Source organism: Mizuhopecten yessoensis, unplaced genomic scaffold (genome assembly GCF_002113885.1).
Source record: "Mizuhopecten yessoensis strain PY_sf001 unplaced genomic scaffold, ASM211388v2 scaffold9987, whole genome shotgun sequence".
Classification (NCBI taxonomy): domain Eukaryota; kingdom Metazoa; phylum Mollusca; class Bivalvia; order Pectinida; family Pectinidae; genus Mizuhopecten; species Mizuhopecten yessoensis.
In genome coordinates this window covers 500,448-522,149 of record NW_018408322.1, presented here as the reverse complement: position 1 = coordinate 522,149, position 21,702 = coordinate 500,448, and the positions used below count along the sequence as shown (strand labels likewise).

Here is a 21,702-nt window from a genome sequence, read left to right as displayed (position 1 = left end):
CTCAATTTTGTATAAACAAACAGTGGGCATGACCCCCCCCCCCCCCCCCCCCCCCCTTTGAGGCATAGGGGTGGGGCTCTGTTTGAAGTTTAGTCTTGCTATATCACAAGTACTGAAGTATGTACTTACAGCACCTACCATGGAGTGCTATATCTTTACTTCATACCAATTATTTTAAACATTTTCAGGTGAGCGATATAGGCCCTCTCTGGGCGTCTTGTTAATTTAAGTCATCTGCAGGTTTGTGTACGCATAACAGTATGTGATGAACATTCCAGGAATGCATACCTGACATAAACTAAAGTACTTGACATGACAAGCAGAAAATTGCAGTGTGCAGCTTTACCTGGAGCAAAATATATAAAGTATAAATAAAGTCTATAAAGTGGACACATTATCCAGCAGTTTTTACATCAGAGTTAGGTATAGTTCAGTTTATTCCAAATTGACAAAATTGATTTTTGGTTTATTTTCAATGATTTGTCATATTTTTTTTTTATTAAACATCAAACCACATCTATCTACATGACCACAGAGACCAGAATGGCATTAAACATCAAACCACATTAAAATTATTTGTACAGTTAAATATTATCCTCAAACAAAGTAGGCCAAAGCTATGAAACTGATAACAGAAATACAAGGAAGACTCGCCATCCTCGTTTATTGTTTATTCAAATTAGACTACAGAACTGTAAGTTTGTAGAATTTTCATAACCCAATGGAGTGAAATCGCAGTGTATTACCAAATAAACTGTATAAATCCTATAGGTTAATTTGTTTCTACTCTTATAAATGACGATATGTCAACAATGAATGACTTTGATTTATGATACCCGATTGTAGAGTCATTACTTTACTCAATCTCGCATGAATTCACAAGTAGCCACCTGCATAACCTATATTGAACTTACTTTTACTTTGTAAAACCAACTGTACTGATGAAATACTTTCCATAATTTTAGCATGAAACTATCCATTTATAAACAATAACAAACACAGATTTTAAAAATTTACGAATGAATTATAAAATAAATCACTAAGTATTTACATTACAACACTGTTCTACACATAATATAATTTACATAGCATAGCAAACACATACTACATAGAACAAAATCAAACAAACAAATTGCATTTAGGGCTGTCTTGGCTGCAATTACCAGCATGAAGGAAGATGAATTCAAGATTCCCTACCAGGTGCCTACCTAATCCCATAAACAGGAAAAGGCGGTCCTGGTTAAGGGAAATAAGGTGAGTATCAAAGTTTTGAGCTGGTAGACAATGAACAAATGAAGAATTGGAATTGAATGAGCAGGTTGTGGCCAGGCGGGGTCCTGAGTCCTCTTGGAGAACCAGGCGAAAGTCCTGTACAACAAAGACTGCTATTATACATGGTTTGGTTACATCGCCATTCAACATGTTTGCACAAGGTGACACTACTATACTATATAAATAGAACACTTTTTTAACAGATCAGTTGAATAAAATTACAAGAGGCCCAATGGGCCTGCATCGCTCACTTGGTATTCATCTAACACTTGTAATCTTCAGCTAGAGGCAGAATAACAGTATGTCGAACAAGGACATTAGGTTGAACAAACTTGGTAGCCCTTCATCCCAGCATGCTACAGGCCCAATATCAGTATCCTGGGCCTTTTGGTTATTGAGAAGTAAACGCTGGACGCCGCACCACGGCAAAAATGAAACACATCAAGGATATAATTTATCAAAGAAAAAGTGGAAATAGTAAAATACAACCAACTAAAATATCCAAGGTACAATCCCTGTGCTCCCCCCCCCCCCCCCCTCCAAAAAAATATTTGATATCGAGGATGCCCTTTTAGATAAACATCCTGTGTGAAAACAATAACTGTGTTGATAAAAATGTCAAAAACAAGGTAACATAGTGAGAAAACCTGAGACAAAAACATCAAGCAGGCAACGAAATCAATAGCAGAGGATAACAACTTCTAGTTTAAACATATATTATTGACAACTTATTAACAAAGGGATTAGTCGGAGGAGAGTTCCAAATGCTGGAGATTCGGAATTTCAATCCAAATAAAATATTGGCATACAAATGATGGGTGGTTGACAAGCAGACATAACTGAAATGAAATAATCTGTACAATGTTGTAATCTGTGTAATATTGTTCTGACAGAATTTATGTTTACAGATTTTATGTCCTTGATTAAAAAAACTAGTGATTTCTCCTGTTTACCCTGCTAGCTGTACAGCTTATAAATAATAAACAAGCCATTCAGATTGATATGTCTCGCCTGTGCCCCGCTTTGACCATTAATGCACATATCAGAGAAACTAACTTAAAAAACAACAAGAGGCCCATGGGCCTTAACGGTCACCTGAGTCTATAGTATTTATTTTTGTTGTTGAAATATGTACCAATTTGGGTAAAAAATAGTATAATGTTAACTTAACTTTGTCAGGACCATGAGCTGATCATTCCTAGACCAATTTTAAGTGAGATCGGCCTATTAGAACTTAGTAGCAAAATAGCGGCCATGGCAGCCAAATTGTATTTCTGATTGACCCGAAAAATAACAACACTTTGTCAGGACCATGAGGCGATCATTCCTACCAACTTTCAGTTCAATCGGTCCAGCAGAACTTGACTTTAAGTTTGAAATAGGTTTTCAAAATGGCGGCCGTGGCGGCCATATTGGATTTCTGATCGACCCGAAAAATAACAACACTTTGTCAGGACCATGAGGCGATCATTCCTACCAACTTTCAGTTCAATCGGTCCAGCAGAACTTGACTTTAAGTTTGAAATAGGTTTTCAAAATGGCGGCCGTGGCGGCCATATTGGATTTCTGATCGACCCGAAAAATAACAACACTTTGTCAGGACCATGAGGCGATCATTCCTACCAACTTTCAGTTCAATCGGTCCAGCAGAACTTGACTTTAAGTTTGAAATAGGTTTTCAAAATGGCGGCCGTGGCGGCCATATTGGATTTCTGATCGACCCGAAAAATAACAACACTTTGTCAGGACCATGAGGCGATCATTCCTACCAACTTTCAGTTCAATCGGCCCAGCAGAACTTGACTTTAAGTTTGAAATGTAAAATGTTAACGGACGACGGACGACGGACGACGACGGACGAAAACGGATAGCAATAGGTCACTTGAGCTAAAGCTCAGGTGACCTAAAAACTTAATGTTGATGGAGATGCTGACAAAGTCATGTGATCAATGGACCATGAAAGGTAGGCACATCCAGCATTTCATGCATGGGTTGAGATGATATGGTCAAACTTTGGTTGGTCTTAAGCACTTAAACTAAGTTAAACACAAAAACTTAATGTTGACGTTGCTGCTGCCGCCGTCGACTGAAAAGCAACTCCTTAGTCTCACTTCCACAACTTTGTGGCGGCGAGACAAAACATGGTTACATGATTAGTCAGGGCCCACCATTTATACAAAATTGATTTCACTTCCAAAACTGAGTCCCCTTGGCCCAAGGAAGCTCCAGACTAAATTAGGATAAAATCCCTTAATCCCTATGCATGGTAGGAGAAGGATTTTGAAGGTTTTACCTCTATTTCCCCTATTCGGCCCCACCCCTCTGCCCCAAGGGGGGCCACACCCACTATTTATTCAAAATTGATTTGCCTTCCAAATATAATGCTACTGTTCAAATTTGGTCAAAATACCTTCATCCCCACTGAAGAAGAATGAAATTAAAACCAATCCTCTACATCCCTTATTGGGCCCCGCCTCTCTGCCCCCAGTGGGGTCATACCCACCGTATGCTTCATACCATTTATTCAAAAATTGAGTCCCCATGGCCCAAGGATGCTCCAGACTAAATGAGGATACCAGGTAAGCTAAAAACAGTTCCTATTATTTGAAGCGCAGACATCGCTTTTCTTGTCCAGAACATCATCTCTTCATCATACATTTTAAAGAATTTTTTAGCCCACAACCAAAGTGGGCTATTCAAATCGCCCTTTGTCAGAGGCAAGCTTTAAGTCCTCTGTCCTTAAACAATTCTTGTCATTGCTATTTCTCAGAATGGAGGTATCATTCTCAAATTTGATATGTAAATTCTCCAAATTTGACGCCCGACTGATATATTTTACAACACAGCTTATTGGAAAAATAATTCTACCAAACACACTAACAACTAAAACATGATTTTATAATAATTATAATAAACCATATTTTGGTGTTCTACAAGGTAACATGTTCATTTCTTATTTTGCTGAGTATATTTATGATGCACAACTTTCATTCCAAGATATGACAGTCAAAGGAGTTACGGTGAACTTCAAGAAAAAACAAGGAAATAATTGTTCAGAAACAAATTTTATTTATTGTTCAATGCATTACAAAATATAGATCATTATACTTACTGTAACTTGGTTTTTATGTGTGACACACCTTCACTATATATATGTAATTGCACATTAAGTTAGGTCAACTTGTATGAAAATACAAGTGGACTTTGGCCTGGACACAAACTGGTGAAGTTGTATACAGACAAGCTGTCACGTACAAATGACATGAAAACTACTTTAAAAGTGGAAATTCTCGCGTGAAATGTGTGTGTTCCGACTCTTTAATTTTTTCGCGTTCTGAAATCTGTTATGCTAAATAAATTATATATCAAATTTATGTGAGCATTCCCACGCTGATTTTTTTCACTTTTACTGTATGTTTCCCCCTATTTCAAGCAAGAGTAGGTATTCAACTGTTCAAATAGTAGTAACATTTGATTTTTTTTAAATCATAACATTTGTTTATTAAGTTGAGATAATTAATTTGCATCTCTGGTGTGTGTCGTAATTACACTACACATTTAAAGGTTCTGCTAACGATACACCACACCTCTTTTCTGCACCCCTGGATAATGTCATGGCAAAACTGAATGCTCTTTATGCAACACCTTGTGACAGTGATACAAGAAAAAATGGTCCGATATTTTGACGTACATCAAAAGGCCCTGCAGTAGTGTAACGGTAAAATCGACAGGTGTAGCTCCCGTCATCATCAAAGGACAGGTATCAATCAGCCTCGTGATTGGTAAAGTTTTTATACCTGAAACTGATCAAAAAGCGTACCATGAGCCTTCAATTTTGTAATGACAGATTCCAGGGAAGCAGAGAAGATATATAAAGAGTGGAATTTGTGGATTTCGAAGACGGAGTCCAAGGCAATTGGTAAAAACTTCCCAGTCATGTACCTCCACTTCCCCAGGAACAGCTTATTGGTGATTGGTGCTCAGGCTGGTTTTTCAACTGTCACAGTCCCTCCAAAAATAGCAGTCTATTATTGACTCTTTTTAAACCATACTTTTCCTTGAGTGTTTCTAAAGCATTCCAATCGTCAGACCTCAGCCTCCTGTCGTCACGGTGATCCCAGGCTGGTAAACCTGCAGTGCACGAGCCATTGTACATCACATTAAAGGGTCAAGGTCATGCTTGAAATATTATGTAATATGGGGAAGAGATTAAGCATATCTATAGACATACAAAATGTAGTATATATAACTGAATCTGATATCACCTCATGGTTTTCAAAACTCTTTCAATTTTAAAAAAACATCATCAGTATACAATTTCTTTTCCTGCCCTTTCAAAAATGTTTTGGGACTGTCCTCTTATGACCTTGGGTGTTGCGCGGACGTTAAACCCCAACGAACAGAGTGTTTTGATTGATTGGTACAGTATCTAGAAAATCTACTAAATTTGTTGTTGCATTCGCGATGTCGTTGGTATATACAAACTTCCTTCGTAAGAGGTGGCAGAAAATTGGGATAGGCTGAGATAGGGAAATTCTACTGTTAGGTGTAGAATCAGGGCCCAGAACCTTGACAAAGCCTCAGTTGTGACCGAAATTATACAACCACAGGTTCTATGTCCATATCCCACATATCTACATACGATAGACTCTATTAATCCTCAATCTAATGTGTACCTGCTGTGTCGAGGCCGGTCTCTATCCAGCTGACAGTGTCCTCACAGCGGCCATTATTGATGTAGAAGGCATGTAGTACCTGCTTAGCTGTCAGACGATATTGCTTCATCAGCTTCTGTTAACAGAGACACAGATTGAGTATGACTTATCTCCTTCATCACCTGTACCTTACATCCCATAGCCGTTACACCTAGCTCATTTGGTTAAAATCCCTCCAATTGTACTGAAGGAGAAAGATTCAAGGACTAGCAGCGTTATAAAGGAAAATTTGTGTCATGACATCATCTTTATATGACTAAGGCTGTTGTGAGAATGCAAACAGCAATCGGATTACCATCTAATACTGTATACCAGGAAATGTATCGCCCAGTCAAACTTTCGCCTTTCTCCATTAAATTGCATTTCCCTGTATACAGAACTTACCTGAACTAAGCCGATCGTGTCTTCAATCTCATCCTCCTGCACATTTTTCTCTCCATCCTCGTCATCGTCACTGTTTAATTTCTCTGAGTCATGGACAAAATGCTCTGGTGGAGTGACCTCATCTGAAATTTAACATTTAACGTAAATATTTAGATATTCTTAACTTCTTTATTTGTTGTAGTTTTTTTTATTATTATTTAACTTTACGCCATTTACATTATACAATAAACAGCAACAATTAATTTGACATGGTAAGTGTAAGATCAACCAAGAGTTGTCAGAGATCAACCAAGAGTTGTCGGAGATCAACCAAGAGTTGTCAGAGATCAACACTTTTTATACAATTATTTAGGACTCTGTTTGAGACATTTCATTCAAGTTGATTCCGACAGAAAGAGTCAAAACTATATGTGAACCAGAAAACTTGGGTTCAGATGCCATCAGATGCTCTAAGATTCTGGGGCTGATGTTATTTTGAATTAACAGCTATGTGATGGCTAGTGACTGTAAGTTTGTTAAAATTCTAAAACAAGTTTTTAAATGCCTATTTAAAATTTATGCTAGAAATTGTAGATTTTAAAACAGAAACCGGATATGCTTGGTGTTGACAGCTAATGTCTCTGCCTCTAATACATAATGGGCAACCATATCCCTTCTCGTATTTGTCTCTCATCATGCATTTCTCATTTGTATAATTTTTAATGAAACAAGCTTCTACAAACTGTTAATGAATTTGCCATACTTGTTATTACATTGTGTCTGTATGAATTTGTGATACTTGTTATTACATTGCGTCAGTATGAATTTGAGATACGTGTTATTACATTGTGTTTGTTTGAATTTGAGATACGTGTTATTACATTGTGTCTGTATGAATTTGAGATATGTGTTATTACATTGTGTCTGTATGAATTTGTGATACTTGTTATTACATTGTGTCTGTATGAATTTGAGATACTTGTTATTACATTGTGTCTGTTTGAATTTGAGATACGTGTTATTACATTGTGTCTGTATGAATTTGTGATACTTGTTATTACATTGTGTCTGTATGAATTTGAGATATGTGTTATTACATTGTGTCTGTATGAATTTGAGATACGTGCTATTACATTGTGTCTGTATTAATTTGAGATACATGTTATTACATTGTGTCTGTATGAATTTGTGATACGTGTTATTACATTGTGTCTGTTTGAATTTGAGATACGTGTTATTACATTGTGTCTGTATGAATTTGAGATACATGTTATTACATTGTGTCTGTATGAATTTGTGATACTTGTTATTACATTGTGTCTGTATGAATTTGTGATACGTGTTATTACATTGTGTCTGTATGAATTTGTGATATGTGTTATTACATTGTCTGTATGAATTTGTGATACTTGTTATTACATTGTGTCTGTATGAATTTGAGATACGTGTTATTACATTGTGTCTGTATGAATTTGTGATACCTGTTATTACATTGTGTCTGTATGAATTTGTCATACTTGTTATTACATTGGTAGCAGTGTACAGTAGAAATGGCCCGACTCTGATAAACAAGGCACATGTCGAGGAAATCTAAACACAGCGGATTTACCCTACACACAACATGTATACATGTATATATATTTGTAAACTGCATTACATTTACAATACATATAAAGTACTGATAAGTGTATAAACCTCTTTTTTCTATGTATGTCACTTGTGTGAAAACCATGGTTATCACATCAAAAATTACCAAAAAATGGCAAAAATTGCTATTTTTAACCCAAAATTTGACCCCCGTAACTAGTAATTTTTTTCCTAAGCTCTGTCTGAAATTAAAGATTACCTACCTGGTTGCAGAATTATCTGGGTCCCAGTAAAGTTGTAAAACTTGATTTTTTGCAATTTTGCGTCGTGTGCTGTTGTCAAAATTTTACCTCCTGTAAAGCTAGCTTTTCATGTGTACGCACCCTTTCGGATGATGGCCAAAATTTTATTCTCAAACCAAAGAAATCTTCTTTCTTTTTTACAAATGTGAAGCTCACATAGCCCACTTCATCATGCTTATACCAATTTTAGTACAGTTTTATTTTTATCTTTTTTTTACATATCATTATACAGGGGTTAGCCATTTAACAAAAATATCCCCCATGGCCACAACCCTCTACTGTATACTGTATGAATTTGTCATACTTGTTATTACATTGTGTCTGTATTCATTGGCTGGGTAGTTCATTTCACTAAATTCACTCAATAACTTGTTTAACTTATTGCAAAAAACTTAAACCCAAAGGTTACCTATCCAGATATCATAAAGATGATTGTAATGGCACCTGTTCCAGAAAATATTTTCTGGCTTCCAAAATACTTTTGGACTTATGAGATTTCAGATGAGATTGTTCCAAGAAAGAATTTGTAATAATCTTTTTCCTAGTAATCATGTATAAATCTCTTTGATGGTAGTCAACACAAAATAACACCAGCATTCACTTGTATTTTCAGCCTGCTTTGAAAACTTTTTACTATTCCCAAATTTGCGATTGTTGAATGTTTGTTTCAACTTAATATGTAGCTAGGAAAATGTTCTTACCAAAATATTGCAGTTGGAAAATCTTACCATCTTGGGACTCTAAGAATTTCTCCATTACATAATTCAGCCGTTTAGCTGAAACAAATGAATATATTAATTTACTTCATACGAAATATTTTTGATTTATCACCTAAATTATCAGGCAGCTTTCCAATATTAGAATCATCTACAATACAGTAATATTAGATTTATAGCAGTCTTGTACAATACTAAGAGAGGACTAATGATGATAAATTCTTTTAACAGAAAACTTTCATCTAGACGTACAGCTTGGAGTAATCACTCAGCAATCAGCTCTGATCCAGCTAACTACAAACCAGAACTTTGTCCTCCTTTATGATACCTATGAGAGATTGGAACTATGGTCCTTATCAACCTACTGTAAAAGTGGATATGTTTGTGTGAGGAAATGTTATTGTCCTAAACAATTAAACATTTTTATTGAACTTAACTGACATTAAGAAATGTTGCCATGTGTTATAACAAGCTGTTCCCAAACTCCTTTACCTATAGAACAAAGTGTATCCTAAGCTCTGTTAGCTATAGAACAAAGTGTATCCTTAGCTCTGTTAGCTATAGAACAAAGTGTATCCTCAGCTCTGTAAGCGATAGAACAAAGTGTATCCTTAGCTCTGTTAGCTATAGAACAAAGTGTATCCTCAGCTCTGTAAGCGATAGAACAAAGTGTATCCTTAGCTCTGTTAGCTATAGAACAAAGTGTATCATCCGCTCTGTAAGCGATAGAACAAAGAGTATCCTCAGATCTGTAAGCGATAGAACAAAGAGTATCCTCAGATCTGTAAGCGATAGAACAAAGAGTATCCTCAGATCTGTAAGCGATAGAACAAAGAGTATCCTTAGCTCCGTTAGAAATAGAACAAAGTGTTTCCTCAGCTCTGTTCGCTATAGAACAAAGTGTATCCTTAGCTCTGTTAGCTATAGAACAAAGTGTATCCTAAGCTCTGTTAGCAATAGAACAAAGTGTATCCTCAGCTCTGTAAGCGATAGAACAAAGTGTATCATCAGCTCTGTAAGCGATAGAACAAAGTGTATCCTTAGCTCCGTTAGAAATAGAACAAAGTGTTTCCTCAGCTCTGTTAGCTATAGAACAAAGTGTATCCTCAGCTCTGTTAGTAATAGAACAAAGTGTATTCTCAGCTCTGTTAGCAATAGAACAAAGTGTATCCATAGCTCTGTTAGCAATAGAACAAAGTGTATCTTTAGCTCTGTTAGCTATAGAACAAAGTGTATCCTAAGCTCTGTTAGAGATAGAACAAAGTGTATCCTAAGCTCTGTTAGCAATAGAACAAAGTGTATCCTCAGCTCTGTTAGCGATAGAACAAAGTGTATCCTCAGCTCTGTTAGCTATAGAACAAAGTGTATCCTCAGCTCTGTTAGCGATAGAACAAAGTGTATCCTCAGCTCTGTTAGCTATAGAACAAAGTGTATCCTCAGCTCTGTTAGCGATAGAACAAAGTGTATCCTCAGCTCTGTTAGCTATAGAACAAAGTGTATCCTCAGCTCTGTTAGCGATAGAACAAAGTGTATCCTCAGCTCTGTTAGCTATAGAACAAAGTGTATCCTCAGCTCTGTTAGCGATAGAACAAAGTGTATCCTCAGCTCTGTTAGCTATAGAACAAAGTGTATCCTCAGCTCTGTTAGCGATAGAACAAAGTGTATCCTCAGCTCTGTTAGCTATAGAACAAAGTGTATCCTCAGCTCTGTTAGCGATAGAACAAAGTGTATCCTCAGCTCTGTTAGCTATAGAACAAAGTGTATCCTCAGCTCTGTTAGCCAACACCAATAATTGTGATCTCACCTTTATCAGGAGTAGAATCAGGTCCATTCGAATCTAAAATGTTTTTCCTTGTTAAACCTGGGGGTGTTTTCTTTTTAAAGCTGTTATCTGACTGTGATTCCATCTGCAATAACATTAAGAGGTCCAATGGGTCTTTAACTCATTTACCCCTGACATTTCTTAATGAACGATTCCAACCTTTGAATAAGAGGATCCCAGAGTTCAAATGTGTTTTCAGGGGTGAATGAGTTCAATAGATTACCTGACATTCAGATATTATTGTTCATCTCTATATCTAAACAAAGAATTTATAATTCACAATCTATAATAAACTCCACAAGTATCATATAAATATAGGATTTTTTCCCATGTTCTTTAAATATTATTTTTTGTACTGCATTTAGCCTCCAATACTCCCAGGGGCTCCGACCCAAAATAGCCAGATGTGCTTACATGTATTACAGGAAAACGAAAAAGTATTTGTTGACATCATATTGAACTGCAATAGATATATATGGATGGGCTTATTACCAGGCATGGGCTTATTATTGGACAATGTAATAACTTTTATCTTTTGACTACAATAGATATGGATGGGTTTTTAAACAAGGTATGGGCCGATTGCTTGATAAATATGGTACTTGATTTGAAGAAGGATCTCTAAAATCATTACTTGTACATATTTGAATCGACAATTTACAAGAAACTACTTCAAAATGCACTATTCCATAGTAGAAGCAGATAACTTTAAACCAACTTACCATGCTGGGTTGATTGATGTCTGTTTTAGGTTTTTTCTTTAGTCTAACATTAGATGCATTCTTATTTAGCTGTGATGCGGTGTCATTCGAATGCTTGGTATCGGTCAACTTTCTTTTCCTTAGAGCATGCCCTCCGTGTTGATCAATTTCCTTTGTTGTCCTTGGAGACTGGACTTTTGGCAAGTTGGATGTTTGTGATGTTTTTTTTAACCCTGGTTTTGTTGACTCAGTTTTATCACTAAACATGTCATGATGTTGTGCTGGTTTTTTTAACCCTGGTTTTGTTGACTCAGTTTTATCACTAAACATGTCATGATGTTGTGCTGGTTTTTGTTTCGATTGCCATTCTTTTGTGGCTTCCTTATTTTCTTTTGAATTGTTTTTTGACGGGGATACATGAACCGTTTCTTTTATAGGTGAGGCCTTTCCTTTACCTGATTTCGGACTGATCACATCTTTTAACACCACCTGTAGTGTTCGGGGTGGGTTACTTCCCTTTTTTGGAGAATTGGCGATGCTATCCAACAGAAATTGGTCAAATGAATCTGTATTGTCACTCAAAGTCAATCTTTTCTTAGGAGTAGTTTGTGGAGCAGACTTCTGTGTTTTTTCTTTTATCAGGTGATCTGAATCTGTGCAAAGAAATTTGAATTTTCAGGTCTGACAAAAACTACTTTATAAATATGAAGCTGTTTTCATTCACAGAATTAACATTTAAATAATTGTGGTATTAATGATTAAAATACAAATTTTAAACAATTTTTTTTTTTAACTCTTGCAATAGAAAACATATTATTTCCAAGATTATTTCAAAAAATCTTTTATAATTTACTTAAACTTACATGAATTGTTTTTTATATTATCTATACTCAACTATTATGCGTACTATGGGGTTTTTCATGATATATATAGGAACCAATATTTCTTTGCCTGAAATGGCCAATCAGTACCATTTATTTTTTAGAGTACCTGCAGTCTTGTCTAGTTTCTAGACAACAGGAAAGGGATTACCTGTAGTCTTGTCCAGTATACTAGACAACAGGGAAGGGAGTACCTGTAGTCTTGTTCAGTATACTAGACAATAGGGAAGGAAGTACCTGTAGTCTTGTCCAGTATACTAGACAACAGAGAAGGGAGTACCTGTAGTCTTGTTCAGTATCTTAGTCTTGTTCAGTATACTAGACAATAGGGAAGGAAGTACCTGTAGTATTGTCAAGTATAATAGACAACAGAGAAGGGAGTACCTGTAGTCTTGTTCAGTATCTAGACAACAGGGAAGGGAGTACCTGCAATCTTGTTCAGTATCTAGACAACAGGGAAGGGAGTACCTGCAGTCTTGTTCAGTATCTAGACAACAGAGAAGGGAGTACCTGTAGTCTTGTCCAGTGTACTAGACAACAGGGAAGGGAGTACCTGCAGTCTTGGTCAGTATCTAGACAACAGGGAAGGGAGTACCTGTAGTCTTGTTCAGTATCTAGACAACAGGGAAGGGAGTACCTGTAGTCTTGTCTAGTATACTAGACAACAGGGAAGGGAGTACCTGTAGTCTTGTCCAATATACTAGACAACAGGAAAGGAAGTACCTGTAGTCTTGTCTAGTATCTAGACAACAGGGAAGGGAGTACCTGTAGTCGTGTCCAGTATACTAGACAACAGGGAAGGGAGTACCTGCAGTCTTGTTCAGTATCTAGACAACAGAGAAGGGAGTACCTGTAGGCTTGTTCAGTATCTAGACAACAGGGAAGGGAGGACCTGTAGTCTTGTTCAGTATCTAGACAACAGGGAAGGGAGGACCTGTAGTCTTGTTCAGTATCTAGACAACAGGGAAGGGAGGACCTGTAGTCTTGTTCAGTATCTAGACAACAGAGAAGGGAGTACCTGTAGTCTTGTTCAGTATCGAGACAACAGAGAAGGAAGTACCTGTAGTCTTGTCTAGTATCTAGACAACGGGGAAGGGAGTACCTGTAGGCTTGTTCAGTATCTAGACAACAGAGAAGGAAGTACCTGTAGTCTTGTCTAGTATCTAGACAACGGGGAAGGGAGTACCTGTAGGCTTGTTCAGTATCTAGACAACAGAGAAGGAAGTACCTGTAGTCTTGTCTAGTATCTAGACAACAGGGAAGGGAGTACCTGTAGTCTTGTTCAGTATCTAGACAACAGAGAAGGAAGTACCTGTAGTCTTGTTCAGTATCTAGACAACAGGGAAGGGAGTACCTGTAGTCTTGTCCAGTATACTAGACAACAGGGAAGGGAGTACCTGTAGTCTTGTCCAGTATACTAGACAACAGGGAAGGGAGTACCTGTAGTCTTGTCCAGTATACTAGACAACAGGGAAGGGAGTACCTGTAGTCTTGTCCAGTATACTAGACAACAGGGAAGGGAGTACCTGTAGTCTTGTCCAGTATACTAGACAACAGGGAAGGGAGTACCTGTAGTCTTGTCCAGTATACTAGACAACAGGGAAGGGAGTACCTGTAGTCTTGTCCAGTATACTAGACAACAGGGAAGGGAGTACCTGTAGTCTTGTCCAGTATACTAGACAACAGGGAAGGGAGTACCTGTAGTCTTGTCCAGTATACTAGACAACAGGGAAGGGAGTACCTGTAGTCTTGTCCAGTATACTAGACAACAGGGAAGGGAGTACCTGTAGTCTTGTCCAGTATACTAGACAACAGGGAAGGGAGTACCTGTAGTCTTGTCCAGTATACTAGACAACAGGGAAGGGAGTACCTGTAGTCTTGTCCAGTATACTAGACAACAGGGAAGGGAGTACCTGTAGTCTTGTCCAGTATACTAGACAACAGGGAAGGGAGTACCTGTAGTCTTGTCCAGTATACTAGACAACAGGGAAGGGAGTACCTGTAGTCTTGTCCAGTATACTAGACAACAGGGAAGGGAGTACCTGTAGTCTTGTCCAGTATACTAGACAACAGGGAAGGGAGTACCTGTAGTCTTGTCCAGTATACTAGACAACAGGGAAGGGAGTACCTGTAGTCTTGTCCAGTATACTAGACAACAGGGAAGGGAGTACCTGTAGTCTTGTCCAGTATACTAGACAACAGGGAAGGGAGTACCTGTAGTCTTGTCCAGTATACTAGACAACAGGGAAGGGAGTACCTGTAGTCTTGTCCAGTATACTAGACAACAGGGAAGGGAGTACCTGTAGTCTTGTCCAGTATACTAGACAACAGGGAAGGGAGTACCTGTAGTCTTGTCCAGTATACTAGACAACAGGGAAGGGAGTACCTGTAGTCTTGTCCAGTATACTAGACAACAGGGAAGGGAGTACCTGTAGTCTTGTCCAGTATACTAGACAACAGGGAAGGGAGTACCTGTAGTCTTGTCCAGTATACTAGACAGCAGGGAAGGGAGTACCTGAAACCTTGTCCAGTATACTAGACAACAGAGAAGGGAGTACCTGTAGTCTTGTCCAGTATACTAGACAACAGGGAAGGGAGTACCTGTAGTCGTGTCCAGTATACTAGACAACAGGGAAGGGAGTACCTGAAACCTTGTCCAGTAATGACCAGTATGTGGACAACCTACCCCTCAAGTGTTAAAAGCTTGACAACAATACAGCCTATTTAAAAAGAAACAAAGCAAACAATTTTTTTTCTAAACAAAAGCATGAGTTTTACATGAGGGCTAGGCTAGGGGGCAGGGTGCAAGGAGACACTTTTTTAGTTAATTAATTTCTCGACATTCTAACTTTTAAATCTCTGTATTTACTATTAGTCAGATTGTAATGTCAAATCTCAATGCATCGTTGGTACCTGTGACCACATGCAGACTTTCTTAAATATTCACTTATGATGCAAGTAGCACACTATCAAACTACATCTAAATATGATAATTGATTTCAGAGACAAAGCTGTATTACTGTAAGGAAAAAACCCCACTTAATTAAGCCAAGATTGCAATACCTTCTGACACATGTTATAAAACATATCATTGCGATTTATTCCATAATATGTTTTGCTAGACTTCGTTGTACTTTCACCGATATTATTATGATATTTACTTGATAACTTTTGTAAATATTCATTCAGTTCACCTTCATGCAAAAGATATCATTCAAATTTGCATTTGAAATATTTGATCAACTGAAAAATATCAAAATTGTTTGAATTGGTACCTGCAAGATATTTTGTTTTCTTTGTCAATAAAAATTTGACACTACTGGAAACATGGTATGAATCTATGATAGGCAGAATTCGCTTCTTAAATCTGTCCTTCATTGACTCGGCTGAATGTTCAGTCACCTGGAATTAAATTAATAAGTATCAAGTCAAAATATATATCATCAAGAAAATCAACTGATTCCATTTTTTGTGGAACTGATTTCCATACAAGTATTTGTTCATATGGTGAAAACAAAGACGCTGAGACTCTATTATCGTGGTTCCAACTACCAATTAATCTTCAATATCTGCATTCTTTAAGATTAAAACTGCAGTAACATCACAAAATCCCCCCCCCCCTCCAGTACATAATTTGATCTCAAAACCTTGGCAAACTTCAGTTTTTGTCCCAAATTCTGCACCCTCGTGTGGGAGATTTCTATCCAACATACCTACATATGATAGAGTCATATGACCTATATTTTGTTTTCATTTGTATACAAGAGCGAAAATCTACAGGGGTTTCTCCTGCAGCCTCCATTGGGCTGACTCAGTAGAATCTCTGGATAAAATTGTTAAACCAACCTTGAGTGAACTCATATCTTTCCAGATCTTCAGGCCGTTGATCATGGAAGCAAGTTCTCTGTTCTTCTCAAAGTGCTTCAGAATAGCCAGGTCATCTTGCAAGGAATATCTGGAGCGTCTACAAACACAAGATGTATCATCAACGAATGATAAATATCTCAAGCTATTTTTAAGAAGTAATCTTTCAGAAAAACAACTCTTACTTACAATTTAAGACACACTTGTCTGTTCCCAGTACAGTGAGTGGTCTACCTCTTTTCTACATGGGCCTGTGCCTTGTGACTTCGGGAACATCACACACAAAAGACATGAATTTGGTGAAATAAAGTGATTTTTGCAATGATAAGCGGAAAATACATCAGAATTTATCTAGGGCAGGGGAGCCTTATACCATCCCCAAATTCATCCTAAAATAATCACTACAGTGGAACTTACCAACTACCACCTTCTTTTACATTAAGCAGAAACCACTTGGCCCAAGGATGCTTTGTATCAAAAATTGTTTCAGTTGTTCTTGAGGCATTTATTTTCAAAGGATTGATGATAAACTTGACAATGACATGCAGTTGTCAGCCAGATGATTTAAGATAATTATATAATTCTATATCTTCTTTCTCACAGATAATATTAAATCATATTCTGATTATGTTTACCCTAATGGAAGTGCTTCTGTTCTCTGTATCTTGGAGGCTGGACTGAGGTCATCTGGCACATCTATCTCGTCAACAGAAAGGTCAGCACTGCGCTTCTTAGGTTTTAACCTAAAAACAAAATACATTTTAAAAACAAGGAGATAATCTTTGTTTCAACTGTGTAGCCTTTATAAGTTGTTTCATCACAGAAAAAAAATCACCTGTGGAGTAACCTTAAAATAATAAGTGATTCATTCAACTTAAGCATATTTTACTTAAACTGACAATTTTCCTGGGTCCATACTTTGTGGATTTGTAAGTTACATGAACAACAAGACAGATGTATTCTCTATTTTAAGGATCTCTATCTCTCCTATATACAGTAACCTTCCCCTAACTTCCGTCTAGATATGACTATTGCACAGTTGGGCCACAATGCTTCCTCTGATCAGTTATAGTTCAATTGGTTAGAGCGATGGCATATTAATCCAAAGTTGAGGGTTCCAATCTCAGTCTAGCCCCGCTGATTTTTTTTACACTGAAGACAGTGTTGTTGATTGTTTTATAATGCAGGGATCCTTAACTGAAACCATTTACAGGTGTTCATGTAACTTAAAAACCTAATTAGTTGTACCTAAATAATAAGTAAATCATTCAAGTACTTAGACAAGGCCCTTTTTTCAAGTTGTCAGCTGATAGATAGTATAACAGTCTGAATTTGTCCAATCGCTACTCTACATATGTTTTGTTTGCATATTTGATAGCACATCTCATACTATGGTAGATAACAAAAGATTAACAGAAATATTTTAAGGTACAGTGTTCCACTGCATCAATCATATTTGCAAAGGAGGGTTTTCATTCAGCGTGTCAATGTCCTTACTATATAGAATCTGGCTTCGAGTTACTTCCCTTGACAAATTTATCATATTGTACTTTGCGGACCATTAATTGGACACTCGTTATGATGCTGTGCTTGTATAATTTATGCATGGCAACATCGGTAAAGTAGAGGCTTTCCAATGTAAATATCCAAAGTTTGACCCTTGCAGTTTTCTTGTCTTTTTTTATTTATTTATTTCTATTTGCAAACATTCAAATTTCAAGTAACTACAATTCTGCACAACATGTGATTTTTATATTTTTACAGTTATGACAATGGTAATAATATAGATTTAACTTATTGGTAGCTTTTACCTTTATAGTTCACAGTTAACTATGTGTTCCTTCCACACAATCAGAACTCACCTATACTTGTCCATAGCCAACAGCTTATTACTTTCCACACAATCATGTATGTACTTTGAAGATATATAGTCATCAGATGAAATTTGGTCTGCCTCTACTGCCAGTCTGCACAACAAAATATTATGCAATGAACAAACGAAATAAGCTGCATAATTCTGTACTAAAAATTTCTTTCTTTCAATGAAAACCTCACAGTTTGAAGAACCAATGTCCTTGCAAAGAGTTCAGCGAAGTTCTGTGTTACCCAGCAGACAGATTCCAAAAGGAATACACGAGTCCGGCTGTAGTAGTAAGAGTTATCTATAGGTAAACATGATCATGACAACTTTGTGCTGAGTTTACTGGATTACAATTTTCTGCGGAGTTTACTGGATTTAATCAAAATTACGTTAACTAGTTTCAGCACATTAGATGTGTCAGCATCATCGTTACATCTTTACCTATAGGTAAAAAGAAAGAAATAATTAGATTTTCAGGAAAATTTCTATTTTTATTGGGAAAATAAGGCCAACATTTTGCCCAAATATATAACCAGAAAAAAACTCCCACGACAAGAGTACTTACTTGATGCATTTTCTTGTCACTTTCACCGTCATCCCTCCACCTCCATCCTGCAAAATTTTCAGATTACAAAATAAGATAAAATTTGTGTGAGAAATCTGTTTTGGACATTAAACATACATCAAGTCATTCACACATATTGTCCAACTGCATTGTGTATATGTGGATAAAAAAAATGAAAATAAAAACAAACATTATTTGTCAATAGCTTCCATTTGTTCCACTGTAATGCAATGTCTTTGGTGATTCAAGATCAATCAATACTATTACACGGTGTATCTTTTACTAGAGTGGAAATGGATCCGGGTCATTTCGCCCTAAATCCTGTTCGCACTATGGGTCGTTTTGCTCTAGATCCAAGTTCGCCCAAGGTTGTTTCGCCCTAGTATAAATATATATTTAAAGTTATAAATATCAGTTGAAATGTTTTTTAATAATTAAAAACAATGTTTTCGTGTTTTACAAACAAATTGTGCTGTTAGAAGAATTTAATACTGGTGTACTGCTACATTATATCACAGACTAATTAGCATCAACATCAACAGTGTACTTTGTGTCCTTCAATATGTAGAAGATAGTACAAAGGCGCACTGTCAAGGAGAACGTAAAGTTTGTGGTTAAAAAAAATGTTGTTCTTTTTTGTGTGTATTTTTTAAGATAAAAAGTTTAGGGTCATTACAGCTTGTGTGTTTGGAGTCCTGACTTGAATGTTTTGAGGTCAGGGCTGAGTGCAATGGCGGGGGGCAACATGTTCCAGAGGCGAATGGAACGTGGAAAGAAGGATTGAGAATGGTAGTTAGATACAGAATGTGGAATTACATATTTATGATTTCGGGAGGGAATCAGGAATTGTCTTTTTTAATGGCTACTAGGCCGTGAATGGTTTTATAAAGCAAGAATAATGAGTAAAGGTTTCTGCGTGTGTGGAGGGTTGGCCAATCAGTGGTTTTTACATGTTTGTTACACTGTCTGTGCAATTGTAATTGTTAAGGACATACCTAGCAGCTCTTCTCTGAATTGTTTCAATCTGATTTTGATAATGTTTTTGCCATGGGTCCCATATTGTACTGCAGTATTCCAGTTGAGGGCACATATATGTCTTGTATGCAAGTTCTTTGTGTTGATATTGTTTGTTTTTACATTTCTGCGGATAAATCTGAGGGTGTTTTTAATTTCTGCTTTGCTTGTGATGTTGGTGATATGTGAATTCTGTAAAAAGTCAGATGAGATGCTTAGGCCTAAATACCTTGCTAAGTTTGTGTGTTTTAATTCTTTTCCGTGTAGCAGGTATTTGTGAATGACAGGGTTTCTTTTGCATGAGACCAATAGTTTCGCATTTATCAGTGTTGAAGTCCATCAACCACTTCTTTTCCCAGTTTAGTAGTTGTAGGTCTTTTTGTAGAGTTTGTAAGTCTGATTCAGAGGAGATGGCGATATAAATGGTGGTGTCGTTAGCAAAATGGCAGACATGACTTTTAATTGAAATTGGTAAGTCATTAATAAACATCAAAAACAGTCGGGCCCAGAACCAAACCTTGGGGCACACCTGACAGAACTGAACAGACATTAGATTCGTTATTTTCTACAAGCACTTTTTGGCTACGACTATCTAGGAAATGTTTCATCCAGTTAATATGCCGAAACAAGAAAGTTTGAAAATAAGTCTTTGGTGGTCCACTTTATCAAAGGCTTTTGAAAAATCCATAACGGCTATATCAGTTTGTTTCCCATCAGCTAGGTTATTTTAGATGTCAGTAGTGAAGGTAACAAGTTGGGATTCACAACTGTGTTTGGCTCGATAGTTTTGCTGGAAAGGGGTGAGAAGGTTATGACTATCTCGATGTGACATTGTGACATAATGTTTGATACCAGGATGTGTTCAAAGATTTTACTAAGTATACATGTAAGAGATGGGGGGGGGGGGGGTAGTTTTGTGGGTTGTTTTTGGCACCTTTTTCTTTTTAAAGCATCAAATTAAATGAGCTGTCAAGGACATGGCCTGTTTGAAGTGAGCTGTTGAAAATGTCTGAAACGATGGGTGAAATTTCGTGGTGAGTGTGTTTGAGGAAGTTTGGTCACAGTATCCACAATCATATCTGGTGACTAAGATAGCATTCCGTGATTGTATGTGCAGAAATCTGGTCGACTACAATGAATCTAACGAGTCTTATAACAACAACAAAAAACTAAAAAAATTAGGAAGATTTCAAATGAGACTGTATTAGCCATACACAACTAAACAGGACTAAAAATGTTTCTTTCAACGTAGTACGAAACGACCCGGGGCAAACGGGATTTTGGGCGAAACGACCCGAAACCAGTGGAAATGGTGGCTCTACAGTAGATTTGAAAAAAACCTAAAAGTGCATTCAAAATGAAATTGGGAAATGTACTCATCCCATCAAAAGACCTGATAGGCAACAAATGCAAGATTAAGTGGAGCAAGCAGTCCGACGACCAACCTTCAAAATTGAACAACGCTCAGAATCAAACAGATATATACAGTACTGTACAGATAACAATGTTAGAGAAGCTTAGTGGGGTCCTTCATCAAATTTTGTCCGATATTTTAGTGTTATTGTGATGTAATTAATTAAAACGAAAGACTGATTTATAACTACCTCTACTAAAGGTTTAAGTGTCACTTTTTGGGCACATGGCCGCATGTAAAATATAAGGGGTTCTCCGTTGTCGTCGGTGAACAAGAATCTGCTATGAGCTTTTTTCTTTTCTGCCGCCATCTTTTTGAAGTGTGATCATCATCATCAACGAGACGTTTGAGTAATTATAACAAACTTTATGGTCCCCGTTGATTAATTCCGGAAATCAAGCTACAGTATGTTTCACAATAATATTTCAGTTTTCATGTGTGTATCTGATCATCTTGTATAAAATCAGCATAAATAAAACGATGAAACGTGGGTCATTTTTTTTTAAAGTTATGTCTGTGTAGTGTATACAGATCGGGCAAGACTGACCCCGTCTCTAATATTATACAGATCAGAGACGTATCTACTACTTTATATGTCTCTGTATAGATATTTAATTATTTAGAA

The 21,702-nt window shown here is 36.9% G+C and overlaps 1 protein-coding gene across 3 annotated transcripts; it reads right to left on the bottom strand.

Annotated features, from left to right (window-relative positions):
* Positions 1 to 4,612: 4,612 nt before the first annotated feature.
* LOC110459269 (telomeric repeat-binding factor 2-interacting protein 1-like) lies at positions 4,613 to 21,399 on the bottom strand. Of its 3 annotated transcripts, XM_021511449.1 has the most exons (13): positions 21,268 to 21,399; positions 18,650 to 18,696; positions 18,086 to 18,190; positions 16,859 to 16,966; positions 16,206 to 16,323; positions 15,635 to 15,761; positions 11,817 to 12,131; positions 11,500 to 11,753; positions 10,760 to 10,862; positions 8,941 to 9,015; positions 6,372 to 6,493; positions 5,949 to 6,063; positions 4,613 to 5,403 (listed from the first exon to the last, which is right to left on the bottom strand). In XM_021511449.1, exons 1-13 carry the CDS (start codon positions 21,385 to 21,387, stop codon positions 5,273 to 5,275), a joined length of 1,740 nt encoding a protein of 579 aa, XP_021367124.1. In that variant the 5' UTR covers positions 21,388 to 21,399; the 3' UTR covers positions 4,613 to 5,272. The 3 variants fall into 3 exon arrangements, with proteins under 3 accessions (XP_021367124.1, XP_021367122.1, XP_021367123.1); XM_021511447.1 differs by having other exon boundaries at positions 11,500 to 12,131; XM_021511448.1 differs by having other exon boundaries at positions 8,968 to 9,015; positions 11,500 to 12,131.
* Between the last annotated feature and the right edge of the window lie 303 nt (positions 21,400 to 21,702).

What these genes read in the sequence shown, in the direction of transcription:
- LOC110459269 (XM_021511447.1), bottom strand. Translation starts at nt 21,387, where the DNA reads ATGGCGGCAGAAAAGAAAAAAGCTCATAGCAGATTCTTGTTCACCGAC. An exon ending in AAGATATGAGTTCACTCAAG is followed by an intron (nt 15,762 to 16,205) that starts GTTGGTTTAACA and finishes ATTTAATTCCAG; the next exon opens with GTGACTGAACATTCAGCCGA. An exon ending in TTTCCAACTGCAATATTTTG is followed by an intron (nt 6,494 to 8,940) that starts GTAAGAACATTT and finishes GTTAAATTTCAG; the next exon opens with ATGAGGTCACTCCACCAGAG.